The sequence below is a fragment of the Lagopus muta genome, chromosome 4, assembly GCF_023343835.1.
Source record: "Lagopus muta isolate bLagMut1 chromosome 4, bLagMut1 primary, whole genome shotgun sequence".
NCBI classification, from domain to species: domain Eukaryota; kingdom Metazoa; phylum Chordata; class Aves; order Galliformes; family Phasianidae; genus Lagopus; species Lagopus muta.
This window is the reverse complement of record NC_064436.1, coordinates 26,256,140-26,283,461: the sequence shown is the minus strand read 5'-3', so window position 1 is coordinate 26,283,461 and position 27,322 is coordinate 26,256,140. Positions and strand designations below refer to the sequence as shown.

The following is a 27,322-nucleotide window of genomic DNA, read 5'->3' as shown; positions in this document are numbered from 1 at the left end:
ATGGCCTGGGTTGAAAAGGACCACAGTGATCATCTAGTTTCAACCCCCCTGCCATGTGCAGGGTCACCAACCACTAGACCAGGCTGCCCAACCTGGCTTTGATTGCCTCCAGGAATGGGGCATCCACAACCTCCTTGGGCAACCTGTTCCAGTGCTTTATCACCCTCTGTGTGAATCCTTTGTACTCATTGCTATTGGTAACAAATATCATAATGGGACCATCTGTTTTTAAGAAGAAGAATTGCTATGCTTGACTTTGATCTTAGTAAGTAGAATTTATTTGCAAAGAATTGATTTGCCTTTAAGAGCCTAATTCCTGCAGACTCTGAGCAAAGCATAATCTTAAATGGTTGAATAATATTAGCAATTAAAGCTGGGGCTACTAAGAAATTGAAAACTTCTGAAATATGTACCCCATCATTTGAATTTCCAAAGTGCTTCTTTATTCAGCTTCAACATCTGGTCATTTTGGTATAGCCTTGTAATTGATACAGTACTTCAGCATATATGTTTATTAACCCCAACAGAACATTCCTGCCCATGATTGTGAATGAGATTTTGCACAGTACGTGTTTACACTGCATGACTTTGTTTGATTTTGCTTTAGGAAAAGAACCCATCTCTGAGTGAGAAAAGCATGAAACATCTTTAGAGAACGTGTTACTTCCTCCAGACGTGCAAACAGGAATACTGCTGAGTGTTGTGCACTGAGCATAGGGGTGCCAGGTGCTGAGATTGCAGACAGACCACACGCAAACTGCTCGTGTAGCACTGCAGTGGGCAGTACCTCACATAAATGGTTTTGGGCTCTGCATGTTAGTAGCATCAAGGAGAATGTCAGTCTATGCAAGTATTCCCATCCTGCAGTTGGGAAAGAGGTATTTGCGTCCTTAAAATCCAGCTCATTTCTCAATCTCTGCATAATCTTTGGTTTGACTTGCCACAACTTAATTCGTAGCTTAAGGAAATTGTGCAAAGACTTAATCATCTCAGCAACTTTTAGATCAAATTCTTTATTTTTCCTTTTAAGAATTCCAGTAATTTTGTAAAAAAAAAAAAAAAAAAAAAAAAAAAAAAAAAAAAAAAAAAGCAAACCAAAAACCCTCAATAACAATTCCTCAACTTGTAAGGAAGGAGAGGCAAATCGTGTTTTAGCAGCCTTCCTGTGCTCCTTTTACTTGCTGCAGCCTGGTTGCTTTTCTTTGCTCCTTGCCGGCTGCAGTGGTTCCCATGTGCCATCCATTCTCCTGTGGTTTGCAGGGGTCTTTTTTCTACTGCTGCAGTTGTGATAGCAATGCTTTCCCTTTGTGTTCTGCAAAATCACACAGGCTTCCAGAGCATGCTCTGCTGAGAGCTGATGGATGCATTCCAGCCTGTTTTGTGATATAGAACATGAGAGCACCCTCGGAGGATAACCCTGGTGTCTGGTGTTCCTCACTGCACTGGTGAAAGCCATTGTGGTTGTCATGCAAAAATAATTGTGAGGATCAATATTTGTATTAAAATACAATGTTAATTGGGAAGCAGCTCTAAATGGGAACCCAGTGGTATTTTTTTTTAGCATTAATATTGGTGAACTTTTCTGCAGTGGCAAAGTTAGGAAACAAAGAAACATAATGAATGCCTATTTGGTGGTGGTTCCAAGGCGTTCCTCTGAAGTGCAGCATTACAGCTGAATTGCTTTTGCAGTTATAATTTCAAATGACAGAAGGATGGGATGCCATCCAGAGGGACCTAGATAAACTTGGTAGACGGGCCCATGTGAACCTAATGAGGTTCAACAAAGTAAAGTGTAAGGTTTTGCACTTGGTCAAGGTAATCCCAGATATGTACACAGTTTGTGTGAAGAACTTCTTGAGAGTAGCCCTGCTGAGAAGGACTTAGGGGTCCTGGTAGATGGAAATCTTAAAGCAAGCCTGCAGTGTGCTCTGACAGCCTAGAAGGCCAATGGTATCCTGGGCTCCATCAGAAGAAGGGTGGCCAGCAGGACAGGGAGGTGATTGTCGCTCTCTAACTTTGCCCTCGTGAAGCCTCAGCTGGAGTACTGTGTCCAGGTCTGGGGCTCCAACACAGGAAAGACAGGGAGCTGTTGAAGTGGGTCCAGAGGAGGGCCAGAAGATGATCCAAGAGCTGGAGCTCTGAAGACGAGCTGAAGGAGCTGGACTTGTTCAGTCTGGAGAAGAGAAGGCTGTGGGGAGACCTCTTTACAGCCTTCCAGTATTTAAACGGAGTTTATAAACATGAGAGAAATTAACTTTTTACACAGGAAAACAGTGATAGGACAAGGGGGAACGGTTTTGAACTAACAGAGGGAAGATTTAGATTAGATGTCAGTTGGAGGTTTTTCATGAGAGGGTGGTGAAGTGCTGGCACAGGCTGCATAGAGAGGTTGTGGATGCCTTGTGTCTGGAGGTGTTCAAGGCAGGTTGGATGGGGCCCTGGGCAACCTGATCTAGTACCAGATGTTGTGGTTGGCAACCCTGGCTGTGGCAGGGAGCTTGGAACCTGGTAATCCTTGGGGTCCCTCCCAGTCCTAGCTGTTTGATGTTTCAATTCTATGATTCTGTGATATTCATAGGAGTCAAGGATCTGGTGCACAGTGTCTCCACTCAAAGACCACTTACAAGTGGTCTTCAAGTGTGCTTTCTCAAGCTTAGGGCTTTCATTTCTTTGTTGGCTGAGGGCACGTGAGTGCACAGAAATAAGGAGGCAAGTCACAAAATGCAGGCAATCTTAGTGGCTGATCCCTCTGGTAGCCTCTTACTTTTTACCTGTGTTTTTTTTTTAATGGGTTTTCATGTTTATATAATCAGTGGTGAGCAAACATATGATGAGTGCATGTCTTAAACTCATTCTTCTTCCCTCTTTTCTGTTGTAGCAAACTTTGCCCAGTGATAGCCAGTGCGTTGAAGAAATTTTGAAGGTCAGTGCTCTGAAATACCAGGTCTCCACGCTTAACTCTGTTTTTCCCACATCAAAATACTATAAACAGAAATCCTGCTGTGCTTCAGTTTATTAGCCAGAAGAAGTGGGTCTCTGGGTCTGCCGCAGAGAGTCAAAGCCACCAACTCTGGGTACAGCTGGAGGTGCGGCATTGGGCTTCCTGCCTGTAATGTCATGCAGCTTGCTGCATCCCAGGATGTGTCACCTACTGCAGCTTGGTGCAGCCAAAGGGAGCAGTGTGGGTTTATTTCCCTATAAATTTTCATGCCTTACTCTATTCCTGATTGATAAGGAACCTGGAGACACTTCTGAGCTTTCTTAATTGTGCCTTGATGGAAAAAAAGGCATCTGCAAATTCCAGCCCAGGAGAGATTTTAGCACTGCAGTTGATGTACTTGCTGCCAAAAGTGCAAAATGCACTTTGCACAGACATGCTCCCCACACACATTTTCTTTCAAGCCTGGAGGCAAACTGTGTGGTGCAGCTTGGGCTATGCAGGTGTGCTTGCTGGGCGTGAGCCCTCTCTCTGGGGTGGGTGCTCTGCCCGAAGGAGGGCTTCTCACCACACCACACCATCTCCAGTGTCCACAGGGACTTCAGGTAGAGCCATGCAAGTCTTAAGCTTAAGAATTCACCTGCGTGTATCAATGGAAATACTGCATTTTGCTTTTTTCCATCTCTTTCCAGGAAATGACACACTCATGGCCACCTCTCTTGACAGCTATTCACACGCCAAGTGCTGCAGAGCCCTCCAAATTCCCCTTTCCAACAAAGGTAAATCAGCCCCTTTTTCCAGATCTTTTGATAAATTAGGGGGGTTTCCTAGCTCTGGCATATGCTTCCATCTGATTTTTATCTGCCTTTCATAGATAAAGGCTGACAGGAGAGATTCTCTTCTGTAGAAGTCAGATAAATTAAAGCACAATGGCTCTAGTTGTGACTGCTGTGCAGAAACATGTTCAGCATCATGTCTCTGTCGCAACACTAAAAAAGGTTTTGTCTTTGTTTTCAACAAAAATATTTGATGCCTGCATTAAACAGAAATATTTGGCAGCTCTGCTAAAATGTTCTATATTTCTTCATAAAGGCACATACCATGAAGTTGCCAGTAGCACATTCCTGATTGGCAGCAACACATGGCAGTTTGTCAATGCTGAACTACGTCAAAGCAGCTGAAACTCATAGGCAACTCAAAGGCAAACTTTGGCAAGGCCTTTTATAAAACTTTTATAATCACTGATATGTAGCTGTTAAGAGAAATCTGCTTGTTTTATTCTCAACTTTTTGCTTTCTTTCCAGGAATCGCAGCATATCACATCTGTAGCACAGAATCACAGTAAGTAGAAGTCCAAATAGCATGCAGTGATACGTATGAACTGGCAGATAGCTTTGTGTGCTATGTTAAACACTGGGGAGAGTATCAGATGTTCACCTTGATTAAGAAGCACAGTTTCCTGGGCTTGGCTGAATACTAAGGAATTTAGATAGTGCTTAGGAGATTGTGTCCATTACTTACTCAGAAATTAAGGCAGCAGTTCGACAGAGAACAAACTGTCCTGTTAGGAATTCTGTTAGGAAATCCTATTTGGGGTGGTGAACAATCCCACTGGCGAATGATTACACCCTGGAAGAGAGTGACTTTCTAATCTGACACCTAAAGCCCGTAAAGTAAAATATGGTTCACATGGGGCAAGCAAAACCAACCACTTCGTTTTTGATTTACAGAGCAGTATGACGCACCTTCCAAAACGTTGCCTAGTTCTCATCCAACAATATCGTAAGTAACCAACCAGACTCAGTTCCCATGCTCTACTCTGCAGTTACTTGAAAGAATCTGTAAAGAATTAAAATTTGGCTTGCTTGGTGTTGCTGAAGATTAAAGTTTTTATCAGTTTGGTTTTTCTCAGAAAATTTAAACTGAGTGAATTTACAACAAACAAACTCAAACCATGCAACTATGAATGCACCAAGTGGAGAGGTTTTGCTCTGTTGATTTCTGGCTACTTAATATCATCACATACTGTGTGTGTGTTAGTAATGTGTTAAACTGATGCAGATTGCAAAGGAAACAAAGTGAAGCTGATCCATTTTGCGTAGCATTGGGAAGTTTGTGAGGGTTTGTAAAGCAATGGGATGGAATTTGTGAACGCTTGAGGTGATATTTTGAAGAGATCCCGTGGTCTAATTTTCTTCAACTGCCAGGGAAAAGTTCCCTAAGCTGTGTTGTACTTCAGTTGTTTTAATTAAAACAAAAAACAACAACAACAACAAAAATAAAACCTTTCATGCGAAGTTTCTAAAAACCTCAGCTTACATTCTCTATAGTGGCATGGATATGAAATTCCTGTACCTTTTCTATATTTACTTATTTCTTCTCTCTTTCTGTATTTCTTTTCCCTGTCATTCTATGATTCCTCTGAGCAGAAGGCTTTGTAGAATTTGAATTTGTAAAAGTTTATGCATAATCACAGTTTTGCGAAAGCAGGGAAGGAGTGCCAACTGATTTCATCTGTTGCTTCAATGCAATTATTTAAGCCAGTGGAAAAGATTTGTAATAACAGAAAGACAACTTGGAGCTGTTCCGGTGGGTTAAAGTGGTTATCTACTAATTAGGTTAATTACAGGAATTTCTTGACAGTAGTTTTGTGCAGGCTGACTTTCAGTCCTTTGGGATTAAGCTGGCCAGATGGCAGCATTGTTGGGTCCTGAGCCCTGAATAGCAGAAACCATTCCACATCTCCAATAGGAGGCTGAGTTGTCTGTGCGCAACCATTGAACGCCTGTCAGTTCGGTGGTAATACAGAGCTCGTTTGACTTCTGGCTGTGGTGTTGGAGGGCTGCAAGCTGCAGGCTACAAAGCTTAAACCAATTTCCTTTTAAACTTTTCTTTATGATGAATAACTAAATCAGTAACAACAACAACAAAAAAGCCTGGGCACAAATGAGAGGAGGAGTATTTCCCCACCTCGAGATTTCTCATTCAAGCTCTTCATGGAAGCCTTCCCGACCTGAGCAGTCAGCCCAGCCAGAAGCATCCTACTGCTTACAGTTGGGAGCATCTTTCTGAGTCTCTGCACTCAGAGATTTCATTGAAGGAAGACAAATCAAAGCCCTCTGGAGCCAGCTAGGAAGAAGAGACCCTCTCCCACCTCACCATCCCACCTCAGAGGATGAAGAGAAGCTGCGGTCACTGATGTCCATTGTTAAATGCAGTGTCTGTAGCATCTCAGAGCCAGCTCTCATGTACCACGGACACACTTAACCTGCTTTATTGCCTACAAAGGCAATTCAAGCCAGAGCAGCAGAGCAATTTACATCCAGAGGGGAGCGAATTGAGATTTGCCCAAGGACCTACCCACGTTTTTCCCTTCAACTGCTATGGCCCTCCTTTTTTGTTTTTGTTGCTCTCTGCACAACAGGGCTTTCTTTGCTCTGCGAAAGCCACGTGACTGTCTGAAAGCTCAGCTGCCCGGCATTGCTCGTGTTACCCGGCGTAGCAGGCTGAACAGAAATGATGCTTGTGTCTCTTAATTAGAGGCTGAAATCCCTCTGTGCATCTGTGTACCCAAATTAAGCATTCCGCTCCCTGAGGGGCCTGGGTTCCCAGATGGCTTTCATTGTTGGATGCAGCCCTTGCACTCACAGCTGCCTATGCTGGAATGGGGAGTTGCCAGCCTGGCGTGGTGGTCGGCTGGGGGGGAGCAGCCCCTGCTTCAATGGAGCTGTTTGGCAAAGCTGCTCTGGTTTCAGCACCCTTGTCCAGGGAAAAGAGCTCTTTTTAAATAGATTTGCAGGGAGATTGATGGTGTGCACATAAGCTGCTGGTCCTGCAAGCGAGAACTTGACATCTTTCAAGTGCTGAACTAATTAAAACATTATGATTATTAGAGCAGATTTATTTTCTTGAACCAGGCTATTTGACAATTTGTTGAAACTTTGTTTTGTGGAAACTAGCTTTGTCTGTCCATGCAAAAGTATGACTCATTTAAAGCTGCAGTGTTCTTCCTTGATTCTGAGTTGAACTTCAGTGGTTGCAATGCTCTTGCACTCTCTGTTTAACTTAACAGCAGCTCAGGCAAAAAAGGCAGATGTAAAAGACTATCTAGGTGGTGCTTCCTTGTGGTGTCTCTCATCTCTAAAGCAAATTTGTCTGTGGACCAGATGCACCTGTGGACGCTTGAAGCAAAGCAACCCAAAAACCAGAAAACCACTTTCAGGATGCAGGGAGTTGTTTTCCACCTTGGTGTCTTCTATTGCTTCCCTCCAGTGTTTACTACAAGAAGAGATCCGCAGGGGAGGTGTGTGCAGAAATGAGGCTCTAGAGGCTGGGAGATGGAGGGAGGATAACCCTGAGGGAAGGCAGAGTCAAAATGCCTGAGCAAAGAAAGCTCGTAGCTCTGTGAAGGTGTCAGCAGGCAGAGCCCTCACAGCACAAGGAGCCTTTTCTGCGTGGGTTAGAAGAAGTGGGGTCTGTGGGTAGTTGCAGTCCCTGCAGAAGGGACTGACTCTGCTGGTGGGCACAAAAAACCTTGGGTGTTTCTTCGTGCTGTCCTGCTCTGTGCATCCCAGCCTCAGTCTGACTCAGACGGGTGTCATGCAGAAACACAGCCTTTTGAGACAGGTTTTTTCTCTGAACTGTACAGTAGCAGCTGCATGGACGTGTTTCAACAACAGAGCTATGAACTGGAAAAATAAAACACAACAGCAACGCATTGCACTGCTGGTGCTGTAGTATCTGTAGTTTGTCTGCTGGGCTTGGGGAGAGAAGGACAGGAGGATGCAATTTCTCCCTTATGGTTTGGACTCCCAGGCATTTGTTTTTGCATCTACTCTTGAGTTTTGAGAGTCTTGTAACTTGAAAGTAAACTGCATCAAACGGAGTTGCTGTATCAACAGAATCCACAGATGGTGTCCAGCACTGCCAGCCCTGGCATCTTTGGAAGGAAACTGTGCCAAAGCATCCTACCAAAATAAGAATGCACCCTAAGCTAGCAAGGTTCTGTGGGGTTCAAAGATGTAAATAAAAAAGAAGAATTAAATAAAGACTTCTTTACAAACAGAAAAGCGTTCCCATTTTCTCATCTTCCAAACCAAGAATTTGGAAGTGTAAGATTCAAAAGAGAGACAGCCCCTCACTCAAATTCCACCAAGGGAAAAAAAAAAAGGAAGAAGAAAAAAAGCATCTAACCTGGCAGCATTACTAGTAAGAGTTGGAAATGGATGGATGAAGTTCTTCAGTTTAATAGTGCAAACAAATGGCAGTGATGCAGGAAGATGGGAGCATGTAATTCAGTAGTGGAGCCTGTGACTGTATTAGGGCATTGTCTTCCACTGAGACTGAAGACGTGGGGTGTTCTCATTAGTGGATATTCAGTTCCAGGTCACCCAGGTTCAAGCATGAAGAAGTCAAGGACTTGTCTTCTTTTAGAAGGAGTGGACAGGGCCACAGGCGTGTTGGAAACTGATGTGCTGTAGCTACTGGTATGTGGCTGTAGAGAGGTGTGGAGTTTCCTGTAGGATTTCGTCATCCCATGTGCTCCAGCTGGGCTGGACGTGCCCTACAAAGTGGGTGCTTTTCCTTCTGTGCGAGCAAGAATGTTTGCAAGTAGCAGCAAATAACAAACTGCCATGCTGTGGCTTTACGCAGGGGGGCTGGATTCCCTCCTGAAGCGCTGGAAGCAGAGGAATTGTTACTAGTTTTGAAAGGAAGCAAAAGTATTCATTAACATAACAAGCCTTGAGAATAATTGCTGGAGTCTGTTCTCTCTTTGTTGTCTATGTGTAATTCCCATTAGCTCTGATACTAATGATGGAGCTTTTTGTTTGAAGAAAAGATGCAGCCTTTGCTTTGCATTGTGGTGTTTGAATCTGCTGCTTGGAAAAGTTCTGAGAGAATGCCCGAGTTCCCCTTCAACCCAACTACTGACTGGTGAAATTAGAAGCAGCAGTTACTGGTTGCAGCCCTAGAACTCAGTTGTGTGTTTGGAAACACTCACGGCATCCTGCTCTGTCCTCTGGCAGCAGTAGACCAGATCTCACCTGCCCCTTGCTGTACCAGAACTGGGCTTCTTCAGCAGCTGTCTGCATGCACCCGGTGACGCTTTGCCCAGTGGTGCAAAGTGCCGTGAGGCTGGGAGTCCTGTTGTCATTCCTTCTGGTACTCATAAGATTGGCAGTTTGAGCATGCCAAAAGTAAAACAGGATTTGGGAGATCTGTTTGTTTAGGAAAGTGCAAACTGAGTCTTCTCTCTCGGGGTCTGCTGCTTGAAAACGTGTCTGCCCTGGCTGATGTGTTTCTTCTGGTTGTCTTTCAGAGTGCTCCAGGAGGACCTGCAGCTCAGTGATAGTGAAGAGAGTGGTGACGACCAAGTCAGTTTTAGATGTTTTATCCCCTCTGCACACAGACATCCCATAAAATCATCACAGCTTGTCATGTTGCTCTGAGCTCCTAAAGCTAACCTTTCCTTCCCCTCTCCCATTTGTTTTTTGAACAAAACAGGTTGTTGAACAGCCACCTTCTTCACTTGATCCTCCAAGGTACACGTTTGTTCCCAAACTGCTAGCTTGGAGGAGGGGGGAGAACTTTGCTTTTTTGTACATGTGGGAATGGGTCCCTTTTTCTGTTCTATATACAAGCTCTGGTTTGTAGCTGCCTGAAGCTACTGTTCAGCTTTGGTTTCAGTTGTGTGGGGCTTTACAGAAAGTTTAAATTGGAAATAAATAATCCAGGCAAGCTGGATTTTGCTTTTGAACCCGAATTGTATTCCCTCAGCTGTTCTCCCTTTGCCGTGAGTGGAAGTTGAAGGTTTTATTATTTCCAGAGGTTTTTTATTCTGATGTTTTATCTGTGAATATGGCTGTGTTTTCCTTTGGCCTTCTCACCTTTCTTCCCAGTGCCAAACTAAGGGGTTTAGGTTTTATTTCTGGATACTGCCATATCAATATAATAAGTAACCTTCACGAGTGCTGCTTTCTAATTTTGTCTCCTGGTGGCCTTGCAGTGCCCTGCAGTCCCAGCCCGAGAGCGTGGCATCAGCACATTCCAACAGCACAGAGTCAGGGAGCAGCAGTGACTCAGACAGCTCTTCAGACTCTTCAGAGACAGAGAGCAGCTCAAGTGACAGTGAAGCCAACGACCCTCCAAAGGTGTCAGCTCCTGAGGTGAATGCAAAGTAAATGTAGAGGCTGCTTAATGTGGACTCACTGCTGTCAGACCTGAAATACCGTCATCCTTCAGGTGTCCCGGTGACACCTCTGCTGCATCATCAAAAAACTCCTCTTGCCTTTTGCTTCTCTGCCAGAGTTTGTCAAACAAATAACCCTCAGTAATAGCATAAATAGACTTTTACGTGCCTAACCTTGAAGTGCTCCCCTTCTCTGTTGCTGGAGAATTTACGCCTTCACCAGCGCGGCACAAGCAAATTGCAGGTGGGAACTGAAGCTTGGCACAGTGCTTGGGGCCCATCTCTGGAGGTGTACCTTTTCTGGAAGCTGCTGCTGCACCTCTTCAGTTCCTGCGTGTGAGTGGCAGACTCAGCTTCTCCCAGATGGCAGCAGAAGGGATAGGACCTGCAGGAAGGGCAGGAATGTGCTTAGCCTTGCTTCTGTTGGGTTTGGCTCAGAGAGTGCTGCACTGGCATTTCTGAGGCTGTTAGGGGAAATGCAGGGAAATAGAGCTTAGTGCCTCAAAGTTGCATAATAACTGAGAGCGTGCAGCTTTTAAAAATCTGCTGCAACTGTGTTCCTGTCCCATGGTTTAAAACAATCCTCCACTTCAAGAACATTCTTGGGCCAGTGGGAAATGCATGGTTCAATCTGATGGACCACAGCTTATGTAAAGCAGTTCGCTGGCCATTCTGAAGGATTCTCACAAGGCCCAAAAGCTCCATCGTTTATTCCCCCTGCCTTCTATAGCTCATACTTTCCTTTCTTTTACTTTAGGAGCACTGTAACATCTCACATCTAACACCCTTCACACTTAAGCAGTTCAGTTACAGACTTTGCCTTCTGCAATGAGAGAAACAGGTGTTGCCTTCTCATACCCAACTGTGCCTGATAATGTTACATTATTAGATTATTGTCACTCAAGTGAAGTCCTAGCTATTGTGAACTGACCATTTTATATCCCTTTTTATTCAGCAAACTCATGATCCGTTTTGCACAAGGAACAACTTAATGCTCATGGCTTGTTTTTATTAGATCCAATTCTTCATATGAAAGAAAATAATTTAAGAAATATAGTTAATATTTCCTTGTTTGTATTTTGTTTTTAAAAAATATTGTCTCCTTATCCTTTGTGTTTGAAAAGGCTGAACACCCCTGTGAGGGTGTAGATCACACGTGGTAGCTGATGATAAGTGCAGAAAAGGGTCAACATCTGCCACTGTCTGATAGTTGCCTACTTACATTACAAACCAAAACTTATAAAGTTCCTAAGCAAGGTCTTCATAGTGTTAACAACAACAAAATACTCCTGAGGGGCTAATAAGTTAAAATGCTAGTGAAAATAGGGAAGAGATCATTATCTGAAAATGAAAATGGAATGTTTGTTTTTTGTTTTTTTGTTTTTTTTTTAATTTTATGTGACAAAACTAAATCGTTTTTATGCCAGGCTTTTCTTTGGAGTCATGGTTGAAGACATGTCACTATGTTCTGCTGCACAAAGAAGGGCTGAGTCTGGGTGGAGAAGAAAGCCACTGCAGAAGGGATTAATTAGTCCTGGAAGACCTTTCCTGCGCTAGAGCTTTTTTTCTGAGAAGTGCTGTGGCTGTTCTCAGAACAGGGAGTTGTGGCTGAGAACTAAGTGGTATTTTCTGAACTGGCTCCAGAGAATCATGCCCCTAATTTGCAATTTGCAGCTTTGATGTCTGTTTTTGTGGCTGTTTGGTTAACTCTCTTCTCAATTTGTCAGACCTTTGTTTTGATCTGTAGGGCTTCTCCTAGTCGTGTGATGTATCTGGTCAGTTAGCTCAGTGGTAGCTCACGCCCTGTGTGATCAGGGGGACACACCTGGCAGACAGTGCAGGCAGAGGGCTCAGAAGAGGCTGGGCTTGATGTGTTGGCTATATACTTTCTTTTGATAAATGCTTAAAGCACAGAATTCTGCCACCGTACCTGTCGGACTTCAGTGAGATGTGACAGCTCTTGATCCATCTTGTGCAAATGATTTGGTAAAAGCATTGTGAGGATAACACCTGGTTTGTTTTTGCAGTGGTTATGTCTGTGCATGTCTGACTGTGCAGGGTGTTGGTTAGTGGCATAGAGCACACCAAGGTGAGGCTTTTGTGCAGAGCAGCCTCTTACTGCACGACAGGTAGGGCTGGGGGAGTCCAGAAGTGTTGTGCCACAGTTTGACTGGTCCTGTGCAATACGGATGTCTGTGCTTCTGAATTAATGGTTGGTGTGCATGTACCAAAGCATTCCCCCTATCTCATGGTCTTTTGCCTTCAAGGTCTTTTAACAGTATAGGTAAATTTTAGTGGGTTCTGATAACCAGTGCTCAGTTTGAGATAAAGGAGTCAGCTTTGCATACTTCCTTTCTCTTTCTATCTGCAGCCTGACCCACCAACTTCCAATAAGTGGCAGCTTGACAACTGGCTCACCAAAGTGAACCCACCAGCAGTGCCAACAGAAAGCCCCAGTGACACTGCCCACACAGATGGCCACAAGGAGGACAAGGAGCAGCCTGTCAGCAACGGTTCCTCCTGTGAGTGTGCTGCACCAAAGGAACCTCATGACAGGAGCTTCATCCGAGCAGCCCAGGCTCCTCAGGATGCTCATCTTCCAACCAAACTTGGTTGCCAGAAGTCTCCTGTGCGTACTGAGGAGCCCTCACAGAGACAGACTGTGGGGATCAAAAGGCCCAGCAAGCCCCCAGTGCACGAGGAGCCCAAGGGAGGCCTGAAGGTGGAGAGTGAGCCTGCTCCTTATGAGATTGGAGAGCAGTCTTCCAGAGACAAGCCAAAACCCAAAACAAAAAGCAGACCCAAATCCTGTGACCAAAAAGAACTGAAACCCCGGCTGCAGGAGGCTCCTAAAGAGAAGAAGCACAAGAGCTCCCACCATGCCGATGCCAAAGCCCTGCCGGACCACAGACCCATGAGAGATGTCCTGGTAGGCAGTGCCCAGGAGCATCCCACTCTCAAACACCCCGCTGAGGGCCAGGGCGCAGCTCCCACTAGGACTAGTGGCCACAGGTCTGCTGCTGAGGTCAAGGAGGGTTTTCACAAGGGGAAGCTTCCTGTGCCCACCAAGGAGAAGAAGTTGCTGCCACCGGTGAGGGACGTGCCTGGCAATCCCAGCCTGCTGGTTAGAATTGATCTCCCACTCCTGTCAAGAATTCCCCAGCCTCCTGAGAAGGGGAACCAAAAGAAGAGAACAGAGGTGAAGGAGCACGCTGGCAGCAAGGGGCAGGACTTGGAGAAGAAAAGTGCAGACACTCCTGACAGGTCCTTCAAAAAGAGGAAGGTGAGAGGTAGAGGTGGAGATGGGTTTGTGCAGGGGCCACAGTGGTGTACGTGGAGCTGTCTAAAAAAAAAACCCTGCATATGATTTATTTCTTCTTCATAGCTTCAGAGTAGACTCATTAACCTACTCCTGCTGCAGCATTGCCAAATTTTTAAAGGGAAACCTCATAAAAAACTATCCCCTGATGTTTCTTGTTGGTCAAAAATCCACTGTTGAGCAAATGAAATGCAAGCTGTCTAACAAATGCTTTGGTGTTTCCGAAAGATTAGTCCTAGTTTCAACCCAGGGAGAGCTTTGCAGGGCAGCAGTGCCTTCTCCGTGCACCTCATGTTACAGACATGGCCTCAGCCATCAGATATCCCTTGCAGGAGAGCATGCTGCCCCCCGCTTGTTCTGCAGCTATCAACTATATTACCCTGCGACTAGAATAGTTGCTTTTCCTTGAATTGCAGTACAACCCTTGTTTTGATCATTGATCACAAGTGGTTTTTTGAAAGATGCTTCCCGGAATGGACTGTGACAATACAGCTAGTTTTCCTGCAGGGCTTGCAGTGAGTTGATCTGATACCCCCATGTCTTTTTGGTCCCTCCTTCAGAAGGAGGTGGCTTAGCACGTGTGGGTGAATAATCTCGATTTGGTGCGTTTCATTTGCTCTTGTCACCCCATGAGCTTCCTGTGGCTGTGTGGGAGAATTGAGAAGAACAAGGAGATGGTGAAGAAAAGTGGATGCCCCAGTGGTTCCTGTCCTGCGGTGCAGCAGGAAGAAGGCAGGCAGGCAGTGAATCTGTCAGTGTTCCCACTGGTCTCTCCAGGGCCAAAGAGGAGCTATCTGATGCTGGGCACATCGTGCCTCGCAACCTGAGCATCTGATGGCAGGAAAACCTGTGTCCCAGCCTTGCCACGTGTGTTGTGTCAGTGTGCCGCAGCGCCCCTGGCAGCATAGGCTCCCTCGCAGCCAGCTGGGTCAGCTGCATCTGCCAGACCTTTTCTGAAGCAGTGATCACAGATCAACCTGAGAAATGGTGTAAGGACACGATCGCAATGTTGGAGCCTTGCCCTGATGGCTCTCTGCACCGTCTGTGTGCAAGCCACCAAGCTGCATCACAGTGACATGAACCTGCTCTTAGGAGATGGATGGAAAGTACTCAGATGCTTTTTGCTAGCACCACGTACACCATGGTTTGCGCTCCTTTTCTATGAATTTTCTAGTGTTGCAGTGAATTATTTGGAAGTTTTTTTCATCCTCTGGTGATTTGGCATCTCATGGTTTGTATCATAGGATCTATGGAGTGTGCATAAAAGGTGTTCTTTATTACCCCTCTGCCTCAGTGGTTCCTGCTGTACTGGAGGGCAGTGTGGAGGCTGCAGATTTAATTGAAACGTCACCCTCTAATTGATTCTTGCTGATAAATCCCAAATCCCTCCACCTGTCAGGAAGCTGAGTGGTTTAAGTCTCTGATGAATGCTTTTTTCTCCCTAATCTTAGGAAAAAAAAAAGGAAAAAAAAAACCCACATGAAAAAAAAACAATATGCAGAAATCACATCATGAAATGTGTATTTTCAGCTATGGAAGCACATCAGTTTTCAGCTATTGGCAAGGAGAACTTTAGCTTTTCCGTCCACTCCATGACAAAATAATTATTCTGTCCAAGCAGAAGTAGATAAAGGTCATTTCAGGACTTGTCAGGAAGCCTGAAATCTGCTGTACTCTGGTTTTCCACTTTGCCAGTTCCAATCTCTTTTTTTTTTAATGTGAAACCATCAAACTTAGCTGTTTTGTTCTGTGCTTTACATGAAAGTTGATTTTTTTTTGTTTGCGTTTGTTAGAGAGAAAAGGAGAAGGACATCGATAGGAAGAAAAGGAAGTTGGACAAAGAAGCAAAATCACTGCAGTCTTCACCTAACAAAGACTCCTGTAAATTGAAGTGAGTGTACAGTGGTGGGATGGTAGAAAAAATGCATTAAACCGAGCATTTCTTTACAATTTTAAAACAAAGAGAAACCTTCCATGCTTCCTGTGAATTTGCTTAACATAATGTGCCTTTGGAAACATAATCTGCTGCAAATTTGTCTGCCACGTGGCTGTAGGAGCGTAATTTTGCCTTTTTGTTTGTTGCAGATATGCAGTTGCCCTTAGTGTCCCCCATCTTTCTCACCCTTTGCAATGCTCAAGTTGATGTTTTGATGTTTTGGTGCTTGGCCTCCTGCCACGCTTGCACTGTGTTGCTGTAAAATTGCATGCGGTGGCACTTGTCCTAATTTCTAGCAGTGGAGATGAAATGAAGGCTTGGCCATTTGAAACACAGAGGTATCCGTCCTGCAGTTCAGATTGCTGAACTGATCCCTCCATTACACATAGCTCAAAAAATCTGTTGAGGCTGCAGGAAATGAAATCGCTGGTTGTGCCAGTGCTGCTTTTCCTTCTAGGCTGATATCCACACAGTGGCACTGCCATCTTTCAGAAGAGATGCTGTGCAACAAAACAATTGCACAAAGTCTGGTGTCTGAGTTGGAAATACTGCGGCAGACTGCCTGCCTGCTGGGACCCTGTCTGACTGCAGTGGTAATCCCTTGTCAGGAGCATTTCCCTTCTCCCCTCAAATTGTCCCAGTGTGTAGCTGAATAGGTGCACATCCACTGTGCCTTGTGAATCACGCCAGGAATTTCAGGTGGCCTTCATAGCCAAAAATGTCTCCTTTATTCCAGCAATTGCATGGGCAGTGCTTCTGGTAGTTCTGCTGAAACTCCCTCCATGATTTGCACAACTGCATACCACTAGCATTTTGGCTAGGTCTGCCTGAGGGCTTCCAAGAAAGTATCTTGATGGGCAGCGCTCCCAAGAGAGGAGACTGGTGCATCCATCATGAGCTGCTGCAGTCATTTTTTGCTTACTCAGGGCCATCATGAGCTTGAGGTATCGGCTTGGATTTGTTGAGGTTTGCATCCTGACTCAGCTGCTCCTCTCCAGGGAAAACCTTGACAGTCAGGGTCCATGTTTAGCACTCCTCACTCTAAACACTTTCTATTTTCTTGGAAACTTTGAGGAACTGAAAGAAAATAAGGTAAATGAGCGTCAGTGAAATTAGATGTAGAGCTACTGAGTTCTGCTTATAGCTGCAGGAGTTCCCTTGTAATCCCAACCCCAGATGGCCAGAAATTTGGCACAGTATTATTAAATATGGTCAGCTCCACCATTTAAAAGCGCAGCATTTAAAATCTTTCTCCCTTGAATCCTCACATGTGTTGTCTAGTAGAGTTGGCAAGTCCTAAAGAACCAACTGGGCTTAATTCTGCTGAGGCCTGCATGGGGTCATGTGTCAGGGCAAGCGTCGGTGGCTGCAGAAGATGCCTTCTTCCATAGCAGGGGGAGACAGGCAGTGCTGTGTTTTCCTTGTGATCTTGGGTGACTGGTCCTGGGGATTTTCCTCTCTGGAATTGCCCCCTCCCTTTTTCAATGAAAAGGTGTTGTGGCATTTCTGCAGCATCCTGACCTTCTGCTTGCACGTTTCCTCCAAGGATGAGTCCAGAGGCTTATTCCTACCTCAAGAGCAGCTTGCTTGTGTGTCGTTGGCAGCTGAACACGTGGTATCTAATACACAGCAAAGTCCCTGAAATTTTGTTTTTGTTTCTGTTAGAATCTTTGTTAATGAGTCATCTTGCATTTCTGAAGAAATTTAAACAGTATGGGCACACAGTGCATTTAAGGATGATTTTTTATTTAAAAAAAAAACCAACACCCTCAATATTGTATAGATACTGTATTCATCCCAACTGCAAAATTCACTTCCCATCTCCAGAGCATGGAACACTTCGTCTGAGACCCAGAACAAAGATCTCAGGCAACCCCTGCCACTGCTGCCCACGTCTCCCCTGCATCCTGCACAAAAGCCAACCAAGAAGGCCCATAAAAGACCCAGGAGTGAGAACAGCCAGCCGCCTGCCACTGCCAGCAGCACTGCCCTGGACACAAGCAACCACAAGGATCCTTCTTCCTCCAAGCAGAAGAAGATGGTGGAAAACCACTCTGAGCAGGTGAAGGGTAACAAAGTAGGTATTGGTTATTAGTGGTGGGATGTGTCCTGCAACTTGCAGCTGCCATCTAATTCTCTTTAGAAACCTGTCTATAGGATGTAAGTGAGAAGAACAGTAAACCAGCCACCAGAAAGAGCTCTTTGAAACATATTTGTCCCTTCAGTGGCAATCTGTGACTGTATCTTCCTAGCTTGAATAGCCATGCTGTTGTATCACTACTCACTTTTCTGTTTTCATCTCACTGGTGAAACTCAGTGTGAAAGGGTGACCATGTAAAAAAAAGAATGGTGTTTATGACAGGAACTGGTCCTGAATGTAGACAACTGCCAGTAGGGTATGGTAGGCGTAAAGAGAAGTGTGTGTACAAAAAACGAACTAACAAAAACAAGTGGATTGCTTGCAAGTAAGAAATAACCAAACTCTGGTTTTGGCTGCAACCTGTGTAGAATTTGTTATAGCTTGCATTAAGAAATATTGTTAGTGATTCTTGCAGCTAGATCTTCGCATTAGTGGCTTAGGAAATTCAGCTCAACTGTCATTTCTGAGTGCCTGTATGTGTGTGGTCCAGAACTTCCACATGCATGCACCCTAATGGAGGCTGTGCGTGCTGTATAAGCTGGCTTCTCACTGCTTTTTTTCCCTGACATTGTAGTTAGTAATGCAGACTCAGGAGTTGCTGTGGTTAAGTGTGTAAGTGTGAATGAATATTACCAGTTCCTGTCTTTTCCAGTGGCTGTGAAAAATGTGCTGCTGGCAGCCTTACTGCTATCTTAGCTATTGCACAAGGAAAACTGCTGCCTAATTCCTGCCTGCTCAGGGGATGTTTAATGGCACTAAAACCTCAGCAGCAGCCTGGTGGGAAGCCAGGTTTTCATTTCCAGTATTGGCCTGGGGTCTGGGAAAGAACAGGGGGAGGAACCTTGAAATGTAGCTTACATCTCAGACAAATAAACATTTTCACTTCAAATTTAGGAAAGCCGTGTTTTAGAACTGTTCTAAGTGGGTCTCTCTAATCAGCTTTATCTCTGCTCCTGATTTTTCAGGGATCTGCAGGGGATGTTACAAATTCTTTACCAGTGCCTTCTGTGCCAAATGGTACCTCCAAACCGAGGAGACCTCAAATCAAGTTTGAAAGGTAAGACTTTGTTCTCTGCCCCTCTGAAGATGGCAGGCAAGGTTGGTCATGCAGCCACCTTGGCTCCTGCTTTGTACTGACCATTGATTTTTTTAGACCTGCTTTGTCACCTCTGCAACATCCCCACAAAGCAATGGTCTCTCCTTTTAGCAGCTCTCAGTTTGAGGGAAGCTGCTGTAGAAGTCAGGTGCTTGTTTAACTTGCAGAAATCCCACTCTGCACGGGTCTGTGCAGTGTGCCTGACAGCTAGGGACGCTGTTGGTTTCTCTGAGTCCTGGCAGGTGGCAGGCCAGTCTGGGATATGAACCTTTAAACAGGCACGTGACATTCATGTAGTGATTCTTCTAAATCTGATGTGTGTTTGATAGCAGTATCAGCTTGTATTGGAGTCACAGCATCATCTAGATAAGGTTAGCATTGTTACTTCCCATATCCTTTTTCTCTTACATTTGTTTTCTTCTGCTGTCTCCATTTCAGACAGCATTTGACAGAATATTACCTGGAAGAGGCCAAGAAGATGAAGCACGAGGCTGATGCCATGGTAAGCCTGAGCCCTGTGCTTAACACTGCTTTTCCTCTGGGATCTCACACCTGCAGGTACATGATGGAACTGTGCTGGTCGATGTCCCTTCCACTAGTGGAGCATGTTCCAGTCATATGTGGGGAGGCTGTTTTTATTTACCAAATTTTCAGGCACTTCCCTTTGTATAAACACATCCAGAGACTGTACCTGGAGAACAGGAATAAAAGCTGACTTTGCTCTGTAGAGCTATCACAAAGTCCTGGCAGCTGAATCAGAAAGTCAGTTGTAGGGCGGTTTGCTCTGAAATACCAGAGTACTGGTGATAACTGTGTTGCTGTTGAACAAGACTTGGAAATGCCCTTTGCAAATGTGAGCCCCAGGTGCTGCCAAGAATACTTAGAAAGTATTATTGCCATGGGAAAAACACTTGTTGTGGCAGAACACAAGGAAGAGAGGCCAATAGTGCAAGCACACAGGGCTGGTGAGCAGGACAATGTTAGGGGCTCAGCAGAGAGCCTTCCATCACTACCTGGAGACCTGATGCGTGTTTTGTAATTTCTTCAAATTCTGCCTATTTGGAGAGAGAAAAGGAATTCACGTACACTTGAGATAAATAGTTTTTGCCTTTGTGTGAAAGTAAGACATTTTTTCAAACAGATGGACAAGACTGGAAAGGCCTTTCAGTACCTTGATGCTGCCCTTTCCTTTGTTGAATACGGGATGGCCCTGGAATCAAATGCAGAAGCACCAAAACCTGCTTACAGCATCTTCGCTGACACAATAGATCTCCTCAAGTAAGTGGCTTTGGAACCATGATGGTCAGGCAGCGTGCTTGGAGGGAAGCAGTGGTTGTGTTGTTTGCTGGTATGACATCTGCAGGCAGTACGACCCAGGGAGCCCTATGCTAGATAGAAAAGAGACAGGAGCCACTTTATTCATATTGAAGTTGACGGTTGTGTGCGTGTTTTCAACAGCTGCTATGACTTCCTTCCCATGGAGCTGATTGAAACAGCTGCCAGTAATTTTTTTATGGCAGACTTCAACATTTTTAAATTTCACTGCTTTCTAATTTTAATGGACTGTATTTTCACAATGCTTTTTTGCTTTGTGAGAACTCCTCTCAAGATGTCTTACCTGGCCTGGAATTAATATTCCACCCTCAGTGAGGAGAGCTCCTGCTGAGGGCTTCAGGCCTGCACCCACGGGGGCATCACTTTTCTGGGGTTTTGGAGCAGTGTTTGAGGCAGTGGCATGCAATTGTTCTTCTAAGTGGACTTGAGAGCCCTGATGACTGACCAGATGCTGTTCATTTTGTTCCCTCAGGTACGTAATGACACTAAAACCCTTTACGGATGTCTCGGCATCTTCACATGAACATGTCTTTGCTGTGCTATGGTGCGTAGCTGTTTTTCCGACTTCTTATTTGTAGACTTACTATAGTGAAAGTCCTTTTTTATTTGTAGGGGCAAAGGAATGAGTTAACTGGGAATCAGAGTTCTTCAAGGGAAAAACCAGTATAAAAGCCAGAGCAAACCAGAACATCTTTAAAGTGGGCTAGGATATAACAAGAGATCAGGCATGAAAGGTGCAGGCTCCAAAATTTGACCTGTTGGTAACTGGAGAGCGTGTGAAGGCTTTCACCCCAGGCAGAAGAATGTGATTTGCTTGCCCACGTTTTGGCTGTGTAACTGCTGCTGTATTTGAGCACAGCTGCTGCTGCTGCTGGTTGAGGGCTCACTCAGCCCCTGGCGTCCAAAAGGGCTGTGCACCCGTCTCCTTAAAACATAGCCCTTCCTCTTTTTCACAGAATCTGACTCTTCTTGAGCAGGAGAGGAGATCCTGAACTTGGTTTGTCAGAAAGGCTGCTGGGTGCTGGTACAGCCTGGTGTGGTCATTGCTGGTATAGTGGCACCAGGCATGAGTGCTGACTCTTGACTGTCTTTCTGTTCACAGCATGCGCTGCCAGTCCCTCCTGCACATGGCAATGTTTCGTTACAAAAGAGACACTGCAATAAAGTATTCCAGGATCCTGAACGACCACTTCAAGGTAGGGCACTTGTGTTGCTGTGCTACCAGCTCAGGGGCTACAGTTCGTTCTGGTATGGCCAGGAAAACTAACAAGAGCTCTCTTCCTTGCTGCAGAGTTCTTCCAGAATAACACAGGCACCTTCTCCGTGTGTTGCAAGGTAAGGTGTGAAAATCTGCATCTGTAAAGGTGTGAGCAGAAACTGAAGCAGGAATCTTTGAGATGCTAACTACATTTGAAAATGACTTGCTACCCACTCCACCTTGCCGCTTGACATCACCTTAGGGGGCACAGGGGTGTTTCTGCTCTCTTTCTTGTCTTTGGCATCAGTGAAGGATTTTTTTATTATGGGATGAGATCCAGAGAGTCACTGCCTGTCCTGGGGATCAGTTCTCCACCAGGACAGTGGGGAGAGCACTGTGGCTGTGCTGCTCTCAGAGCCCCTGCTCTTGTCGTCCTTCCATTCCATGTCTGAGATCTCTAAGACTCTCTGGAATATCATGCCCATCTCCCTGGCTGCTACCTAGTAAGACAACGCTTTTACACCATGCTAGAATCACTTAGAAGTGATACTTGTATATTTTTCTCTGTGTTAGTCATCAATTAAGAAAAAGAAACTCATTTTCTGATTTTTGAATTATTGAACATTTGTCACTTTCCTATATTTACAGCACAGTTCTCGTATGCATAGCAGCAAAAGGAAAGCTGCCATTTAAGTGTTTGACCCAAAGTTCAGAACACAGGACCTGCACCTTAGGACAGAGTTTTCCTCTGTTTTGCAGTGAATGTATTTGGGAAATAGATGCTTAGTTCCACACTGATCCCCTTTAAAGTCTGTGACTGAGAGGCTCATTTGGTCTAAAGATCCAGTTGTTTTTCTGCCACATGTGCAGTATGGCTTGCTGATATGTAAATGGCTTCCCAGGTGCAGTGGTGGAGGCTATCTCATACAAGCAACTTCAACCTGTGGCAGGAAGCAATGATGGAACCTTACCCTGTGTCAAGTGGGCCACATTGAGTGCAGGTCCAGGTGACACCAGATAGTTTCTGGCATGAAATGTCAGGAACTTGTGATAAGACATTTACCTCTGAAGACAGGCATTCACGGTGGTGTTTCTTTCTCCTGCAGAAGCACAGGCATGCCTTCTCCTCATTCTCCAGTGCCCTCTCCTGCCAGATCTGTGAGTTCTCAGCAGGGATCAAATGGTAGCAATTGCGGATGCAACGGCGTTGGCTCTTCAGTCACCATCCCAAGCATCACCTCTTCATATGTCAACATCACTTCCTATGTCCTCTATGCGTATAATATTTGGGAACATGCTGATGCACTGTCCAAGAATAATAAGGGTAAGGTTCCTTCACTTTAGCTTTTCGTTTTGCACACTGTGTTTATTTGTGTGAACCTATTTAAATTCTAACATTTAGTATAACAAACACCTTGACTGCAGAAGAAAGCCTTAAGTATGTTGAAAAGACACCTGTGGTGTATTGGCAGGTTTTTGGCAGAAATACTTAGTGATGATATATTGGTGAGTGTTCCAATTAAAAGATTATCTTGGCAGCCTCAGATGTCTATGAACTAAGGGTTCACTGCAGGAAGCCAGGCAAATTGCTTCGTGCTAACAAGAGAAGCCAGCCCAGGGGTTTTTCTGCTCTTTGTTTTTCCCTTGCAGGGAGCTTAGGTTTTCTGAGTTGGTTCACTTCACTTTCAGTCAGGTTTGTGCCCAGTGGCCTTGTGTTTCATTTTGTTTGTCAGAGTCTCTGGAATTCTTGAGTTGAAAATGGTGAGACTTGTTTCTTGCTATAACAGAGTAAGCAAGCAGCACTTGGAGTCCTTATTGAGTACGTGACCAGCATTTGGCAGTAAAACAACCGCTACGTTCTTATTACACAGAATCACAGAATCATAGGGGTTGGAGGGTATCCCTCTGGGGATTATCTGGTCCAACTTCCCTGCTAAGGTGGATTCCTTAAAATAGGTTGCACAGGAAAATTGCAGGCAGGCTTTGAATGTCTCCAGAGAAGGAGACTCTGTAGCTTCTCTGGGCAGCTGTTCAATGCTCTGTCACCCTCACAGGAAACTTCTTCCTCATGTCCGTATGGAATTCCTGCATTCCAATCTGTGCCCACTGCCCCCATCCCTGCACAGCACAGAACAGAGCCTGGCCCCACCCGCATGATTCCCACCCGTTAGATATTGATAAGCACTGATCAGATCTGCTCTCAGCCTCCCTTCTCCAGGCTGAACATCCCCAGCTCCCTCAGCCTTTCCCCATGCAAGAGGTTCTCCAGGCCCCGATCATCTTTGTCGCCCTCCACTGGACTCTGTCCAGAAGTTCCCCGTCCTTCTTGAGCTGGGGAGCCCAGAACTGGGCACAGTGCTCCAGATGTGGCCTCACCGTGGTAGAGCAGAGGAGGAGGATCACCTCCCTCACCCTGCTGGCTGCACTCTTTGCAACGCACCCCAGGATCCCACTGCCCTTCTTGGCCACAAGGGCACACTGCTGGCTCATGGCCACCCTGCTGTTCACCAGGACACCCAGGTCCTTTTCCATAGAGCTCCTTTCCAGCAGGTCAGCCCCCAGCCTGTACCGATGTGTGTAGTCGTTCTTTCCCAGGTGCAGGACATGCCTCTCTGCATGAACCTCTCTGCCCAACTCTCAGCCTGTCCGGGTCTCACATTTTATAGTTTTACTGTTAAAAATACTGTTTTTGTTGTCCCATGACACAAACAGTGGTGGACAAGCGACAGCCCCAGTGTGGACACAGCTCAGTCAGCCCACACAGTGCTCATAGTGCTGTTGTTCGTCACACACATGGTGTTTTGGGGCGAAGGGATGTATTGCCAAACATGCTGTGCCTGTTGCGTGAAACCAACCAACCGTTTTCTCTCTCTAATCTTTTTGCAGAGTTTTTTGCTGAACTCAGCACAGCGGTGTGCCCTCTGGCACTGACCAGTAGCATGACCGAAATGGTACACTACACTAGACAGGGTTTACATTGGCTGAGACTGAACTCAAGTACGCCTTAACTGGTGCTCGTGGTGGCTAAGTACCTTGAACTCTTTTGCACTTTGGAAGCTTCAGAAACACTCTGGCTTGCTGAATTATTGGATACAAAGCACCTGCAAGGGAAATGAATAAAGGTGAAGTTATCTGGTTACACTGGAAAAAAATGAACTTTAATTTTAGGGTGGCATTTTGTTGCCTTGGAAAAGAAGAGACAGAGGAGGGCCTCAGCATTGATGGCGCCTTCGTTTAAAATGGTGAAGTGCAATGAATCGTCTGAGTGGCTCTATGTGTTGATGGTCTAAAAACATTTCTATTACGAATAACCAGCAGGACAATAATCACACCTGAAGAAGTGCCGACAAGAAGGAAATCTGCCTCCAGAAGTTATTATGCAACACACCACAGTCAGTTGTGTGCCTGAAGGAGATGTGAAATGAGTGTATTTGCGAGCATGGGTGCAGTCCATCATGTTGGATCTTTGTCTTTGGATGGCGAGTGGCATCCCCATCACCGTAACAATGTGGTACAGACAGCAGAGTGCTCTGCCTCACCGGCCCCAGCCTCACTCACATGCATTGCCTGCCAGCAGCTGCACTGATGATACCCTGCCACTGGTGCTGCACGTCCACTTCCAAAGTCACGTCACTGTGCCTCCACCTGGCCTGGCACACACCCTAAATGACGTTGCTCACCATCTCGCTTTGTTTCACCTGTGGAAGCCAAATGCAGCTGGGGCTCAGCATTGGCCCTGTGATGGAGGGATGTTGCTCCTGCTGAGGACACCTCGTCCACTCACGCTGCACCCATTCGGGGGGAGTGGACAGATGGAGGGCTGTCGTGGGTCACTGTGCCCACTTGAGTACAGTTTTGGGTGGGAGAGGTGGGACAAGAAGAGGCCACGTGGCCTCATGGGGCACAAGATGAGTCCTGTGTTTGGATGTTAGCCTGCAGGCCTTGCTGGTCCCAATGAATATCCAGGAGCAGGATGTGGATACCAAAATCAAATGCCCTTTATGTGGGAGGTAACCGTGTACTCTACCTCAGCTAAACCACAGAGTGGGCCCAGGGACGTGGAACTTGTCTTCAAGGGAACACAAAAGGGAATAGCAAGGTGTTTGCAAGCCTTTGTCCTAGTCAGGACTTTGTCCTAGTCAGGAGTTGCATATTTGGAATTGTGATTTGGCAGGTGGCAGTAGCAGTGAAGGCAGCATCCACAGCACTTGTAGGAAGACAGCCTTCTGTACCCAAAGATTTCCTGTTGCATGACAGCAGCATCCTGCCATCCTCATATCTGATAGTGTGCCTTAGCCCTCTGGTCACCTCTCACATCCCTCCCAGCTGCGGGAGTGGTGAAGAGGAGGACGATATCCCAAAATAAATTGTGCTTACAGGGAAGAACGTATCTCTGGTGAGTTAGCTCCCTTTCCCTACATCATTTCAGGGTGGAGGAGCAGGTCTGCACAAGTGCAGCAAAACACCTGCTGGGAGTTCGGAGACTCACAAGAATCTGCAAAAAATACTTGGAAACAAGGGAAGAATCTGCATTACCACACATAAGTCCTGCAGGAGTGGCTTCCCCCTGCCATGGGCTGGCCCAGCAATGCTGTGCCAGGGACGCACCTTTGAGTTGTCCTATGTTCACTTTATTAAAAGCCTTACTGCATTTTGGGGATAGGCTGCCCCGGGCTGTGAGAGGGAGTGACTGGGAGCCTGCTTGCTCCTGGCATGCAGAGTGGAGGGTCGCTGCTGCTTTCTGATTTTGCCTTGCAGCAAGGCTGTGTCCAGGTGCTCTAGCTGAGGAAGAGGGCAGGGAGTGCTGTTGTTGCTGGAAGCAGCTGGAAGGTGGAACAGGGGCTCTCGTTTCAAATCCAGGAGGTGGGTGGAAGCAGCGTTTTCTTTCTGTTGGTGGAAGAGACTGCTTAAATTGGAGCTAATTTTCAGAAAGCCATTGTATTTCCATCATGAGCCAGGTGAGAGGCCCGTGAGGGTTAGGGAAAGGTGCCCATAGTTTTCACCTGAGTCTGATCAGGCCCTTTATAAAATGGGAAGTAAAAAAAAAAAAAAAGGATTTGCCATTAGGAAATAAAACTATGCATCTAAGGAAAATTAGAGGTGATGGTTGAGTCCCTGAAGGAGAGGAGGCTGTGGTGGCAACGCAGCATCATTTCCACGCAATATTTATTTAGAAGAAATAATAATGTGTTTGAATTGTTAAATGTTCTATTTTTAAGATACCATTTATTTAAGAGTTGAAAAGCTCCACTTCCATGGAGACAGAGATCTCTTCTGTACCTGAAGGTCAAAGTCTGATTGCAATGTCCTTGTGTTTGGTTTTCTCCCTTCCATCTTGGTTCTCATTACAAACCTGTACACCTTAAACTTATTTTGGGGACACATGTCCCTCTTGTACATAACCTCTGCCCTGTGTGCGACGGAGTGTCCGACATGGTCAATTCGCTCATGTGGGTAATAAACAATACATGAAGTAGCCCATGTGTTGCGAGTCGTTGCCAGAGTCCTCGTGTTCTCAGCTTCTGGGAGAGGAATTGCTGTCTGCCCTCTGCTTTGTTTGCTGGTGGTGAATGTCTGTGCTTCCAGGAAGAGTGATTTCACATCTCCGCGCTGCTGGGATACGTGTTTAATTCAGGTCTTTCCTGCAATACGCTTTGCACCTATCATGTTTGCTGCTAATGGATGTGGTTTTTAATGTAGCAGCTGAAGCGTTCAGAATACTGGATCCTGTTTTAAATGCTTGCTGGGTTTGTTGCTGTTACAGATAGTGTGCATGGAAACAGATTTTTTTTAGGTCAATGCACTTTTTCACTGCACACTTGAAATCCTAAGGGCAAAATTCAAATTGGAATATGTAGAAGAAACAGCCAGTTAGACAAAACCTGAGATGTGAAGCACCCGGTGCATTTTTCAGCTGTGGATGAGATGAGAGGAGCTTGATGTCACGTTTGCAAACATGGTTTGCTGGAAGCAATTGGTGCTTGGAGCAGGATGGAGCTGGGTGGTTTGGTTGTTTATTGAACCATTGTTTACCAAACCTGACTTTGCAGCCATGTGTATTTTATTTTGGGATTTGTTATCTATTCTGGATTAGCTGTCTTTCTCTCTTGGGCTTTGCTTACCCTTTTCAGAGGCAACAGCTTTTGGCAAAGCAGCTGCATGAAAGTTGAT

General features: G+C 45.6%; 1 protein-coding gene across 3 annotated transcripts in view; it reads left to right on the top strand.

Moving 5' to 3' along the window:
* AFF1 (ALF transcription elongation factor 1) overlaps positions 1 to 26,632 on the top strand; it is a 51,602-nt gene extending 24,970 nt beyond the window's left edge. For 2 of the 3 annotated variants that reach the window (XM_048943428.1, XM_048943426.1), the window contains exons 4-21: positions 2,879 to 2,923; positions 3,631 to 3,717; positions 4,243 to 4,279; positions 4,669 to 4,720; positions 9,258 to 9,312; positions 9,443 to 9,480; positions 9,945 to 10,104; positions 12,499 to 13,410; positions 15,240 to 15,337; positions 17,210 to 17,459; positions 18,488 to 18,579; positions 19,057 to 19,120; positions 19,760 to 19,896; positions 20,426 to 20,497; positions 21,056 to 21,149; positions 21,245 to 21,288; positions 22,258 to 22,475; positions 24,038 to 26,632. In XM_048943428.1, the coding sequence (XP_048799385.1) occupies positions 2,879 to 2,923; positions 3,631 to 3,717; positions 4,243 to 4,279; positions 4,669 to 4,720; positions 9,258 to 9,312; positions 9,443 to 9,480; positions 9,945 to 10,104; positions 12,499 to 13,410; positions 15,240 to 15,337; positions 17,210 to 17,459; positions 18,488 to 18,579; positions 19,057 to 19,120; positions 19,760 to 19,896; positions 20,426 to 20,497; positions 21,056 to 21,149; positions 21,245 to 21,288; positions 22,258 to 22,475; positions 24,038 to 24,159 (2,577 nt within the window). In that variant the 3' untranslated portion in view covers positions 24,160 to 26,632. The remainder of the gene's footprint in view (positions 1 to 2,878; positions 2,924 to 3,630; positions 3,718 to 4,242; positions 4,280 to 4,668; positions 4,721 to 9,257; positions 9,313 to 9,442; positions 9,481 to 9,944; positions 10,105 to 12,498; positions 13,411 to 15,239; positions 15,338 to 17,209; positions 17,460 to 18,487; positions 18,580 to 19,056; positions 19,121 to 19,759; positions 19,897 to 20,425; positions 20,498 to 21,055; positions 21,150 to 21,244; positions 21,289 to 22,257; positions 22,476 to 24,037) is intronic. The other variant, XM_048943427.1, reaches the window with a different exon arrangement.
* The last annotated feature ends 690 nt before the right edge of the window (positions 26,633 to 27,322 follow it).